General features: G+C 36.7%; 2 protein-coding genes across 2 annotated transcripts in view; both read right to left on the bottom strand.

Annotated features, from left to right (window-relative positions):
* LOC104799477 (histidinol dehydrogenase, chloroplastic) overlaps positions 1-2,684 on the bottom strand; it is a 3,880-nt gene extending 1,196 nt beyond the window's left edge. Inside the window, exons 1-12 of the mRNA XM_010522022.2 lie at positions 2,431-2,684; positions 2,070-2,197; positions 1,913-1,965; positions 1,693-1,765; positions 1,471-1,572; positions 1,287-1,388; positions 1,118-1,189; positions 968-1,030; positions 852-893; positions 691-750; positions 502-612; positions 155-325 (exon numbers count right to left, since the gene is read on the bottom strand). Coding sequence (XP_010520324.1) covers positions 155-325; positions 502-612; positions 691-750; positions 852-893; positions 968-1,030; positions 1,118-1,189; positions 1,287-1,388; positions 1,471-1,572; positions 1,693-1,765; positions 1,913-1,965; positions 2,070-2,197; positions 2,431-2,518 — 1,065 coding nt within the window. The 5' untranslated portion in view covers positions 2,519-2,684. The remainder of the gene's footprint in view (positions 1-154; positions 326-501; positions 613-690; positions 751-851; positions 894-967; positions 1,031-1,117; positions 1,190-1,286; positions 1,389-1,470; positions 1,573-1,692; positions 1,766-1,912; positions 1,966-2,069; positions 2,198-2,430) is intronic.
* A 5,120-nt stretch (positions 2,685-7,804) lies between these two features.
* On the bottom strand, positions 7,805-9,573 carry LOC104799478. Its single transcript, XM_010522023.1, has 2 exons — positions 8,344-9,573; positions 7,805-7,999 (listed from the first exon to the last, which is right to left on the bottom strand). Exons 1-2 carry the CDS (start codon positions 9,491-9,493, stop codon positions 7,965-7,967), a joined length of 1,185 nt encoding a protein of 394 aa, XP_010520325.1. The 5' UTR covers positions 9,494-9,573; the 3' UTR covers positions 7,805-7,964.
* Positions 9,574-13,455: the final 3,882 nt, after the last annotated feature.

A 13,455-nucleotide genomic window follows, 5' to 3' on the forward strand; every position in this document is an offset into this window, starting at 1 on the left:
AAAAAAAAAAAAAAAAAAAAATGCAACCGTTTCCACCATGGTTGCCACACTCAGGTAATTGGTTTTTTAGCTATTGTTAAAACTTTTTTTTTTCTTATCTAAAATGAACGGTAAATCTTCTTCACGGATGCTCAATCTCAGAAGCGGGGCTAACCTCGATCATATCTCGGGCAAAGACTGTGAAACTGTGACTTAGAGCTTTAGAAGCAAACTCTCCTCTAGGAAGGCTTTTGCACTGTTTGGTTATCTCTTCTTCAATGGCTTTCACATCTACAAGATCCCCAACAACAACAAGGACAACTTGACTATCTGGACCATGCTCAGCCTGTGGGGAGAAAAGGACAAAAAACGAAAAAGATTAGCCTTGTCTTGTACAAAAGCAGATAAGGAAGGGGGAAAAGCCCGAGAAAAATCACTAAAACGAGTAGGCAGAAAAGGCAGATCATAGAAGGATGATACTGTTATGACCAAAGGAACGAAATGGTTTAATCGAGAGAATACCTGAGAAAGCAAGTCCGCTGCAATATGAACTGGACTGGCATGCTCGTCAGCTATGACTAAGACTTCTGAAGGGCCGGCTGGCATATCAATGGAAACCATCGCCTCGCTGTTCTGTAGGAAGAGAGGGAAAAATTAACATAAGAACTATTCATTCGTTATCCATAGTCCTTTCCTGAATGATATGGGTACCTGAAGAATCATCTTAGCAGCAGTAACATACTGGTTTCCAGGACCGAAAATCTTCTCGACCTGCCATAAAGATATCAACATAAGTCCAGATACGACCACCTAAATTCCCGAATGAATGTATATTTCCGTGACAAGCGATGGCTCAAGGCACATGTTTGTACCTTAGGACAAGAATCAGTTCCCCAAGCCATGGCAGCTACAGCCTGCAACACTTAGATGATCATTTCTAGAATTAACAACAGGAAAATCATAGGTGAAATGATCCACATGTCCGAACCTGTGCTCCCCCGGCTTTAAGTATGTGAGTTACACCAGCCTTCTTGGCACAATATAACACTTCCTACAAACAAAAAGACCCATCAGCTCCAGAAAGACAAAATAGATTAACATTGAAGTGAATACACTGAAAAAGGATCAATGCATATACCTTACAGACGCTGCCATCTTGAGCTGGTGGTGTTGCAAGAACAACTGTCTTGCATCCAGCAATTTGAGCAGGCTGGCAAAAAGAAGATCCCCATCGTTATTAATCATAAAGAACCACATGAGTAATGAAGCAGCAAGAGTATTGAATAGAATAGACACCATTGACTTACAATTGCAAGCATCAGAGCAGTTGAAGGCAAAACGGCTGTTCCACCAGGAACGTAAAGACCAACAGAACCAATACATCTCGGTACCCTTTTACATCTGACACCCTAACAAACTTGAAAACAGAAGATCAGTATAAGACACGAGATTGAAAGAAGAAGAAGAGACGAACTAATTTCATCAGCTTACTTTCATATTCTCGACGCTTTTATCGGTTGATTTTTGTGCCAAGTGAAATGCATATATGTTGTCATATGCAACATCGAATGCTTCTTTAACTGCTTTGTCAAGCTATGACAGTGAAATGAAGGAACATTCACACAAAGAAAAACCATCTATCATACACCAACCAACATTTTGGAGTCCTGAAAGAAATCTGTTAATCAGGGAGAAACCGAAGAAACTATATACCTCAGGAACAGGAAGTTCAGACACATCTTCAACAACATTACTTAGTTGAACTCTGTCAAACTTTTCAGTGTATCTGAGAAGCGTAACATCGAAGCAAACAATGGCAGTTAAAACCCTAATGATCTAATTCTAAATCAAGCCATACAAAGAAAAGGGTAATCAATCCCATCTTCCATAAGCTAATCAAAAAATGAGCTCAAATAGAAAAAGAGACACAAACTCTTTGACTGCAGCATCTCCTTTGCTTCGAACAGAGTCGATAATCGGGTTAACCTAGTGCAATACGAGCTCATATCACTCACAAGAATCATGGGAAATTCTCAAAGCCTTTCTAAGAGCATGAACTGGGTTAAGCTAATCAGACATAAACAACTTACTGTGCTGAAAATTGATGAGAAGTCGATGCGTGGGCGAGCCTTTAGCTTCTCTACCTCAGAAAAACTAAGTTCGGACAATCTGTAAGACTTCATGGAACACCTAACCGTCGATCTGTTGCAGAATTGTCCTGTCAACGCAATTCACAACACTTCATATAATTTATCATGCGGAAACATTTCCATGGAAAATCTCCTTCCTGATTCCATTCAACGACGACTACGTGAAGTAAAATCAATCCAAACCCCGACGAAATCATCCAAGTTACAGAACCCGTTTCAATTTAAAACATCTAAACCAAGGATACGTCGGAAATGCCGGAACCCGCCACAGAACAAAACAAAAGAAGAGGAAAGGCGGTACCTTTCAGGCGAAACTCCCGCCGCCGGTGACCAGCGAACGAGAGGCGAGGAACCGAGGAAACTGAAAGACGAGACAGATCGAGTGACATCGAGGGTCCGGTGAGGTACGGTGGCAACGTCGGCAACGATGGTCCCGGCGGCGGCGGCGGCGGTAAGAGAGAAGTGGACTGAGTGAGCAGCGAGGAAAGGGTTAAGGTTAGAGACTATTTTCAATGGCGAAATAACTTTTTGAGAATTTCGTCTAAAATAATATCAAAGACGCAAAAAAAAAAAGAGAGATCGTCTGTTACAATAACATATCTTATTCCAAAAATATACATAATGTCTAGAGATTATAAATTTTCTAAATCATAAATAATAGAATTTGCTGCATTTGTATATTTGTTCGATTTCTCAAATATTACATTACAAAATGTTATGATTCGAATATTGTTTTCACACTTTTAAGAAAACACAAAGCCCATTTACAAAGCCACGGCCCAATAACAAAGGCGACAGCTCGTCGCCGGAGATGTAATCGGCCGGTGAAGCTGCGCCGGAATCTTTTAGCGGTCCTTCATTCGATCGATATAATCGGTTCCTTCATTCCATATTCGAGCGAAATTGAAAGTAAATTTACAGAGAGGAACTTATCCAAGTTGGAATTTACAAACGAGAATTCCATACAAAAAAAAAACATAATATTACAACAAAAATATACTCCAGAAACTGCGTATGTACATCCGAGATTCAATGAACAGAGAAAAGCCGTCGAGAACGATTTCACGGAGAAGGGTTGTCGTCGGAGGTGTAACCGCCGGGAGAATCTGCGGCGGAGGAGGAGATCGGACTGGCATCGCCGCCGCGGTCGTTCTTGTTCTTGTTCTTGTTCTTGTTCGTCCAGGAGGATGCGATCGTGGCCGTCGATCTGAGAAACTCGCGAGCGATCATGACCTTGACTCGGCCTCTTCTCGGCGGCAGCGTTTGCTGCTCCTCCCTCCTCAGTCTCTTCGGAGACGAAACCTCCATTTCTTACAAGACAGAGACTTTGATTTTTTTATTTTTTTTTTGTAAGTAAACGATTTTTTAGAAGAAAAAAAAAACAGAGAAATGTGTGCGAGTGAAAGAGGATGAGTCTGAGTGAAGCGAATGCCCAAATTTAAGCTGTGTGAGAGAGAGAGAGAGAGAGAGAGAGAGAGAGAGACTGTCAGGGCTTTACTTGGTGACCAAGCTACTCTCAGGGTTATTTTGGTAAATTCGAGGCATGACGTAAACAAAGTTGGACATTTGTGTTTGAACCAAAGGAGATGAAAAAATGAGACATGATTTATAAAAAAAAAACGAATCCACATGATCGATTTGAACCGAACAAGAACGTAAGAAAATAAATAAAGATATTTTTTTAAGTAAGGTACAGTATATTAACCAAACGAATATAATTTTTATAAAATTAAAATAATCGAATTCGAAAATAATGGTAAAGAAGAAGAGAAACTTGGTAGCGGAAAGAAAAAGAAAAAAGAAAAACTTGTAGTGGAAGAGAATATGAGAGGGGTAAGTTTGGTATTTCACATTGTAGGGGTAAGTTTGGTATTTCACATTGTGGACGAAGTAGTGCAAGAGGCTTTTTTGAGGCAGTTAGGGGTCGTTTACAAAATGTGTGAATGTCTGACTCTGTATTGCGTCTGTCTCCAAAGCCTCGGATAAAAGTGGGTACAAATATTAATAACAATAATAAAATGTGAACAAAATTTAAAAAAAAATGTAATTCCAAAATGGCTTTATATCATTGTCGGACCCCGACCAAGTGGATCATTTATTAATTATTTAATTGTGTAATACGTTAAAAGTTTAGATGACTAGGCATGTATCGTATGTGTGAACACTATCCAACTTGCAAAAAGTGGTCACTGGTCAATCCTCCCGTCACGTGTGGGGACAAGAGTCGCAGCACGTGCTAAAATAATTGACGAGGAATCCCGATACAGGCCCAAATTATGCAAATGGATAATATTTTATTAACCTAATAAGCCCAAAACCATGGCCCAATTAATTTTGATACCTTTTTTTTTCTTTCTATTTTGCAAAAAATTAATATATTAATCGGCGATACTATTCTGATAACGATTATATTTACGCGCAATCTTCGAGTCGTTATTTTGTTATATATTATACATCACAAACATTAGAGTTGGTCGAATATTCAATCCGAAAATTATGATATTGATTATCCAATATTTGGGGGTCAGTTCGGTTAACTTTTCGATCGCATACTTGTAAATTTTAGAATATGAAAAAATAAAAATAGTTTAAAAAAAAATCAAGCGGAATTTATTTTTATTATGAAAAATCAAGCTACTATGAAAAATTCGATATTAAGACTACATAATAATAACAAGCCCGTAACTTATCAGCAAAGCTGCAAAATCCCAGAAATGAGAGAGAAACCGATGAAACGGTGAAGAGAGAGAGTGAAAATTTTCAATTGTATTCTCTGAGCAAAAAGACGTCTGTACAATTGGTTATATACAGCAAGGATGCTAACAATTGTGTAACAACCCAAATAACAGAAAAGGGAATAAAAGAATGCCTAACGGATTTGTTATAATACACTTAATATGCCCTCCTCAAGTCTGATTCGGGAGAAACAGACTTGACAAATGAAACCTCTGCAATAGATTATGGAAGATATTCGGCTGTAAGGATTTCGTGAATACATCGGCGAGCTGGTTTGTTGTCGAAACATGCATAGTTCGAATGAAACCCTGCCGAATCTTGTCTCGAATAATGTGGCAATCTATCTCTATGTGTTTAGACCGCTCATGAAACACTTGATTAGAAGCCAAGTGTAAAGCCGACTTGTTATCACAGTATAAATTCGCCGGCCTGATGTAATCGACTTGGAAATCCTGGAGAAGACTGTCGATCCAGATTAATTCGCATGTTGTATTTGCTAAAGCTCTATATTCAGCCTCAGTGCTACTGCGAGAGACGACACTCTGTTTCTTAGCCTTCCAAGAAATCAGGGAAGAACCGAGAAAGATACAAAATCCGGTGACTGATCTTCTAGAGTCCTTACAAGTTGCCCAATCCGCATCCGCAAAAGCCTTTAGATGTAATGGAGAATTGACAGAATAAAACAATCCCTGTCCAGGATCATTTTTCAAATATCTGATAACCCGAAGTGCAGCTTTCATGTGTATATCAGTAGGTCGGGACATGAACTGAGTTAACTTGTGCACGGCGAAAGTGATATCTGGTCGGGTAATAGTCAAGTAAAGAAGTCGACCAACAAGTGCGCGATACTGGGTCGAGTCCTCCAAAAGCTGACCAGATTCTTGTGATAAAGGAGAGTTGGGATCCAGAGGAACAGAGACAGGTTTCGTGGCAAGGAGACCTGTATCTTCAAGTAATTCGAGGCAGTATTTCCTCTGAGAAACTGATATTCCAGTTGAGTTGCGTGCAACTTCTAATCCCAGAAAATATTTCAAATCCCCCAAATCTTTGATCTGAAAATTCTGCCGAAGAAGAGACTTAAGATGATGAATCGCATCAGCATTATTTCCAGCGATGATTATGTCATCGACATAAACAAGCAAGGCCACAAAAACAGAACCCTGTTTCCGGACAAATAACGTGTGGTCAGATTGTGATTGTCGATACCCAGCCTGTAGCAAGACTGAACTGAATTTTGTATACCATTGCCGAGAAGCTTGACGTAACCCATACAAGCTTTTGCGAAGCTTACAAACTGGATTGATAGGCAGAGGAACAGAAGATGTAAAACCAGGAGGAAGGTCCATAAAAATTTCCTCATCAAGCTCTCCATGTAAGAAAGCATTACTTACATCCATTTGTGATAAGTGCCAATTCTGAGTAGCAGCAAGAGCAATCAATAACTTGACAGTAACGAGCTTAGCAACAGGAGAGAAGGTGTCAATAAAGTCTACCCCTTCTTGTTGCGTGAAACCCTTCGCAACTAATCTAGCCTTGTATCTCTCAATGCTACCATCAGCTTTCCTTTTGATTCTGTAAACCCATTTGCACCCAACACTTCTCTTATCAGGTGGCAAACTAACGATAGTCCAAGTACCGTTGTTATGCAAGGCCGAAAGCTCAACATCCATTGCTCGTATCCAATTATCTGAGCACACAGCTTGTTTAAAGGTTCGAGGTTCTGTTTCGAGGCTAAGTTGAAAAAGAAAGTTCTTATAGTGGGTGGATAATTTGTCATAAGATAATACAGATGACAAAGGGTATAATGGCTCGGTTTTAGAAGGAATGGAAGCTGTGTGATGTTGAGCAGAATAACAATGGAAATCCTGTAAATAAGATGGAGGATTTCTATTGCGCTGTGGCCGAGTATGATCCATATGGGAATGTGGAATTTCAGGGTTTGGTAAAAGAGTTTCTGCAGAATCAGCATCAATCAAGGAATCAGAAGAAGTTGAAGACAATGGCTGTGCTACAGAAGCAGAGGGTATTGGGGTGGAAAAGGATGGAGAATCAGGGTCAAAAAATGGCAGTGGAATGATGGTTTGAGGAAACACAGAATCAAGAATTGATTCAGTATGTATAGGGTTAGAAACAAGAGGAAAAATATTTTCATGAAATTCCACATTCCGAGAGATGTAAACTCTATTGGTATCAACATCCAAAAGCTTGTAACCTTTGTAATTGTCAGGATAACCAATGAAGACAGCAGAACTGGATCTCGGACTAAACTTATGCCGATCATGAGCAAAGGTAGAGCTGTAACATAAACATCCAAATGCCCGCAAATGATGGTATGTAGGAGGTTTAAGCATCAATACCTCAAAGGGACTTCGATGCTGCAAGAGTGGTGAAGGCGTACGATTCACCAAATAGACTGCAGTTCGCACACAATCTGGCCAGAACTCCAAAGGAAGGTTAGACTGAAATAACAAGGCCCGAGCAACATTTAACAAATGCTGGTGCTTCCTTTCAACAACGGAATTCTGCTGAGGTGTATATGCACACGAAAAGTAATGTCTCATTCCGTTTTCTTGACAGAATTTGGTGAAAGCTAACTCAGATGCATTGTCACTACGAATTGCTTTAATTTGAGTTCCAAACTGACATTTAATCATGGCAACAAAATCGGGAAAAATGGTGAGAACATCACTTTTGTGTTTGAGCATATAGACCCATGTTGCCCGAGAGGCATCATCTACGAGGGTAAAAAAAAATCGAAACCCATCCATAGAGACAATTGGAAAGGGGCCCCAAATGTCCATATGAATAAGATCAAAAGGATGTGGTGAAAGGCTGTTATGAGACTCAAAAGGGAGACGTTTTTGTTTTGCAAGATGACATACTTTGCAATGAGAAATAGAAATATTTTTCTGAGAAATAGCAAGAGTATCAGACAACTTCTTAATCTTTAAAATAGAAGGGTGTCCAAGGCGTTGATGCCAAAGATTAGCATCAACAACAACAGTATTACATGGAAAGCTAAAAGAAAAAGAAGATGAAGTTGCTGATATTGAAAAGGGCTGAAAGCTAGTGTCCAGGAGAAACAGATTGTGGTGAAGATTAGCCTTCCCAATCATGTAACCCTGAGTATGATCCTGAATAAAGCAGGAAATAGAGTTAAAATGAAAAGAATAATCACTAGCACGAAGAAGAGAAGTGAGACTGACAAGATTAAAATGAAAGGAAGGAATGAAAAGAACATCATGCAGAGATAAGAATGAATTAATGACAACAGTCCCAGAAATTGTAATGCTTAAACACTGACCATTTGGTAAAGTGACAGAGGTTGCCGGAATAGATTTAATATCAGTGAGAAGACTCAAATCAGAACAAACGTGTGTGGATGCACCAGAATCAACAACCCAAAAACCATCTAACACATGCGTAGATAATACTACATCCGAAGCAACAATCAGCGAGTGAATGGAATGAGAGATACCAGATTTATCAGGTGCACCAGAAGCAGAGACAGTGGGAGGGGAAGAAATATTCAGGCGTTCCCCAAGCATCTGATATAGTTTCTGCAATTGCTGAGGAGAAAACAAGTCATTATCAGAGGGTGAGGAAGAATTCAGACCTGAATCAGACTGAACAGCAGCGACAGTGCCCTTGCTCTGATTCAGATTCTTCGGCAGAGGAGTAGCAGAAACAGACTTGTAGTCGGAGTTCCTGGAGTTGCTACGATACCCAGGGGGATATCCATGCAACTTGTAGCACTTATGTATAGTGTGACCATACATCCCACAGTGAGTGCATAGAGGCTTTGATTTAGGCTTAAATAAGGTACCGGAAACAGCTGCAATCAGATCAGATGGTTTAGAAGCTTGTGCAGAAACCTGGAATGTCGGATTATCCATAGCTGGAATAGCCTTAATGCGACGTTGATGCTCATGTTGATTCACCAGATGGAAGGTCTTCTGAAGATCTGGCAAAGGATCGATTAATAAGATCTGATCCACAATGTTCTCATAAGAGTCATTGAGACCGAAAAGGAAATCCATAACAAACTCCTCTTCAAACATATCATTCCAGCGGTTATCAACATTGCAAGTGCACTTGCCACACTCACAATAAGGTGAAGAGCGAAGAGATTTCCGCTCCTCCCATAACGCACACAACCTGTTGAAGAAGGTGGTGACATCCAAAGAACCTTGCTGGAGAGCATACATACGCCGTTTGAGACTAAAGCGCCTAGGAGCATGCTGTTGCTGAAAACATTTCAACAAGATTTGCCACATCTGTCTAGCAGTCTTCACATACAACAGATTAGCATGAATCTCAGCAGAAACCGAGCTCATAATCCATGCACTAACCATTAGATTAGCACGAGACCAGAGAGCCGAATCAGAGTCAGAATCAGGGGGTTTAGGAAGTGTACCATCCACGAAACCCAGTTTGTTCCGACCTTCAAGCGCCATGGACATAGAACGATGCCAGGAGTTAAAATCAGTTGCTCCAGTAAGGGGGCGAGAAACCAAAATTAGGTTTGTCTGGTCATTTGGACCCAGATAATAAGGGCTGGCATAAGAATCATGAGCTTGAGATTGAATCGGAGGAGGAGGAGTGACAGAGCCCGTCGAATCAGTCATTCTTCAGAAAACGAAGAAAATCTGAAGAAACCGAAAGACAAAAGAAGAAGGAATAGAAGATTCCAACGAAAAAGAAAAAGAGAAAATCAGAAGAAATCGCAAACGAAAGAGAATGTTTGCTCTGATACCATATCAGCAAAGCTGCAAAATCCCAGAAATGAGAGAGAAACCGATGAAACGGTGAAGAGAGAGAGTGAAAATTTTCAATTGTATTCTCTGAGCAAAAAGACGTCTGTACAATTGGTTATATACAGCAAGGATGCTAACAATTGTGTAACAACCCAAATAACAGAAAAGGGAATAAAAGAATGCCTAACGGATTTGTTATAATACACTTAATATAACTCGAACGGAATTTAATTTTATTATTAATAAATAATAATATTTTTCAAAAAAAAAACAGAGAAAAACATTTATAATGACTCTGACGTCTTGGCGTCTCATCAACTTAGACATCAATATGTGATGGGTATTGTTACATCACATTAAATAAAAAAATACAACCCAAATTCCAATTTGGTCCACCAGATTCAGATTGTTATGTGCAAAGAGACAAGGGTATAATCGGAATTGTGGACTAACTCCACTACAAATGGGCCAAACCGCCGTGTCATATCTGTCGAATACAATAATGGCAAAGAATAATGATTGGTCGGTCCGAAATGTGAAAGTACATATAATATAAAAACGTTGCCTAATATGGTAACACCATAGGTAGAAGATATATTATGATATTGGCATTTAGGGTTTTTGTATTGGACGATTATTTATTAAATATATTGTCTATATATAGTAAAGTATTGAGAGGTTGCCACAAAAGACCTTTCCTTTAATGGATATAAGGTGTCCACGTCTTCAACTCATTTACAAACCTCGTATCCCATCTCCAACGTGATTCCCGCCAATGACTTATGTTATTATAAGCGTTAGTATTATGTTTTTGTATAATATGGGCTTCAAAATGTTGCCTCTCTCGATTATACATTCTGTTATTGTAAAACTTTGGGTAATTATTAATTCTTTTTATATTTTGTTTATTTTATGTTTTGCTGAATAATAAGTTTGTAATGGATTTTTTAAAGTATGGATAAAAAATATGACAAATTTCTACAAAACATCAAGTCCTTAATCAAACCAAGATCTCAGTTTCAAACGGGTCCTTTGTTGGGGCTTCTTGATTAAGTGTAACAAAAAGATGGGGTATTTTGCAAAGTATGACAAAATAGTTATGACCTTTGCAAACTATACCTTTTTATAATTTTTTGACAAAACTACCCTTACTTTATTATATAATTTCAATATTGTCATTTAGCGTCCCGAAAAAATGTATAATATAAAAAGCAGATTTTTTTGGAAAACTGTGTAATCCGGGAGAGCTGTTTTTCATCCGGAAGAGACTGTTTTTATCCGGGAGAATTGTTTTTTGTCCGGGAGAACTGTTTTCCATCCGGGAGAGTCTGTTTTTTATTCGGGAGAGTCTGTTTTTTGTCCGGGAGAACTGTTTTTTGTCCGGGAGAACTGTTTTTCGTCCAGGAGAGTCTGTTTTTTGTGCGGAAGAATTTTTTTTGTCCACGATAGCTGTTTTTGTTCGGGAGAGTTTTTTATCCGGGAGAATCTTTTTTTTGTCCGGGAGAATTGATTTTTTGTCCGGGAGGATTGTTTTTTGTCCGGAAAAATCTGTTTTTCGTTCGGAAAAAATTGTTTTTTTGTCCGGACGTACTGTTTTTTCGAGAGAGTTGTTTTTCGTTCGGGAGTGTACGTTTTTTATCCGAATGAAAAATATTTCTCACGTATAAAAAAAATTGTTTTTCATATAAAAAACATTTTTTTTCGATGAAAATAATTCTCTAAAAAAAAGTATTCCCAGACGAAAATAGATTTTTTCGGATAAAAAATATTTCTTTCGGATAAAAAAAAAGTCTTTTCCGAATGAAAAAATTATTTTTTCGGACGAGAAGTTCTTCTTGATAAAAAAATTATTTTTTCGTATACAAAAACAGTTAAACCAAATAAAAACAGATTATCACAGATGGAAATAATTATTCCGGATGAAAAAACAGTTTTCCGAGATAACACAGTTTCTGAATAAAATATATATTTTTAATGCTGTAATTTTTTTGAAATGTTTAATGGCAACATTGAAATTATACAATAAAGTAAGAGTATTTTTATCAAAAAATTATAAAAAATATAGTTTGTAAAGGAAGGAAAAAAAAAAGTATAGATTTCTAATGACGTGAAGTTTTTGGATACTTGTGCAAATTTTCTATGAGATGTTTGTATTGGACATTATTAGTTTTATTTATTTTTTGTTTATATATATTTTACAAACGTCTTGGTTACCGTTGTGTTTTTTGGTGTAATTGGATATTATAATATCTTAACCTGTATCGAGAAATATATATATATTATTTATTTAAAAGTTAGAAATTCCTAATTTTCAGGAACGCAGAGGCTAATGTGGGCCGTCGGATCTAAAAGAGCCGAGGGAAATTTTGAGCTACGAGTAGTTGGGGGGATGGGTCTTGTTGCACACGTGGCATGTTTTGATTTGCTGAAAGGTCTAGTCTACGAGATTTCTCTGACATTAGAATTTTTGCAACTGGCTATAGCCGGTCGGATTTCCCAAATGACCCCACTTAAAGCACTAAAAAATAATAAGGAATAATATTTTTACTGTTCAAAAAAAGACGTGCGAATAATATAATATCGAATTAATCCTATTTAATTACTTAAATCGAAATAATAATTAAAAAAAGTCAGAAATGATTGGCAGGCAAACATTCGAACTTCTATCCTTTACAAAAAATTAAGTAGTATGTATATATTGCACAGTTAATGTTAATATCATAGAAATATATATAAAGTTAATGGTTTGTTTATTTTTGCTATATACGAAGGAAAATTTCTTAAAAAATCATCTAATTTAAAGATAACTAGTAGATTTATCACGAATTTTTAAAACGTTTATATTTATAATGAATTTGAATTTTTTTTTTTTAAATCATTCAGAATTTGAATTTTAACAAATTTCTCATTGGCGCCGAATTAAATTTGACACGTAGACATAAAACACTTACGTGGCGTCTACGTGGCATGTACTAACTCGTCATGTAGGATACACATCAGATTAATAATAAAAATTTTTAAAATTTTTAAATAAATTTAAAAAAAATTGTAAAAAATTGTAAAAAAAAAATTGTAAAAAAATTGTAAAAATTATAAAGAAATTCTAAAAAATGTAAAAATTGTAAAGAAATTGTAAAAATTGTAAAAAAAATTGTAAAAATTGTAAAAACATTGTAAAAAATTATATATATAAATATAATTGGTGGGGATGATATATATGAAATGAATGACAATTGAAAAACCGATTTCGTAAAAAAGTTGTAAAAATCATGATGGAGTAGAGATTTTTAAATCGGTTTTTAAAATTTTTACAATTTCTTTACAATTTTTACAATTTGTTTATAAGTTTTTTACAATTTTTTCAATTTTTTTCAATTTTTACATTTTTTACATTTTTTATAATTTTTTACAATTTTTTACATTTTTTTTACTATTAATATGATGTGTATCCTACGTAACGAGTTAGTACATGCCACGTAGATACTACGTAAGTGTTTTCTGTCTACGTGTCAAACTTAATTCGGCGCCAATGAGAAATTTGTTAAAATTCAAATTCTGAATGATTTTTTAGAAGAAAATTTCAAATTTGGTATGAATACGAGTGTTTTAAAAATTCATGATGAATTTGCTAATAATTATCTCTAAATTGGATGATTTTTTTGGGAATTTTCTATATATGAATTATGATTAGCAAGAGATGATTATGTGCAGAATAATCATTAGTACCAACTATGATATTGATGTTTTTTTTTCCCTAAGAAGAAATAATTTATTTATGATTGTTGCCTCATAAAAGTAAGTACAAGTAATTATATATATATATAACAAAGAAA

This window comes from Tarenaya hassleriana, unplaced genomic scaffold, assembly GCF_000463585.1.
Source record: "Tarenaya hassleriana unplaced genomic scaffold, ASM46358v1 Cleome6, whole genome shotgun sequence".
NCBI lineage: Eukaryota > Viridiplantae > Streptophyta > Magnoliopsida > Brassicales > Cleomaceae > Tarenaya > Tarenaya hassleriana.

What these genes read in the sequence shown, in the direction of transcription:
- LOC104799478 (XM_010522023.1), bottom strand. Translation starts at nt 9,493, where the DNA reads ATGACTGATTCGACGGGCTCTGTCACTCCTCCTCCTCCGATTCAATCT. An exon ending in TGGTGCACCTGATAAATCTG is followed by an intron (nt 8,000 to 8,343) that starts GTATCTCTCATT and finishes TGCTTTATTCAG; the next exon opens with GATCATACTCAGGGTTACAT.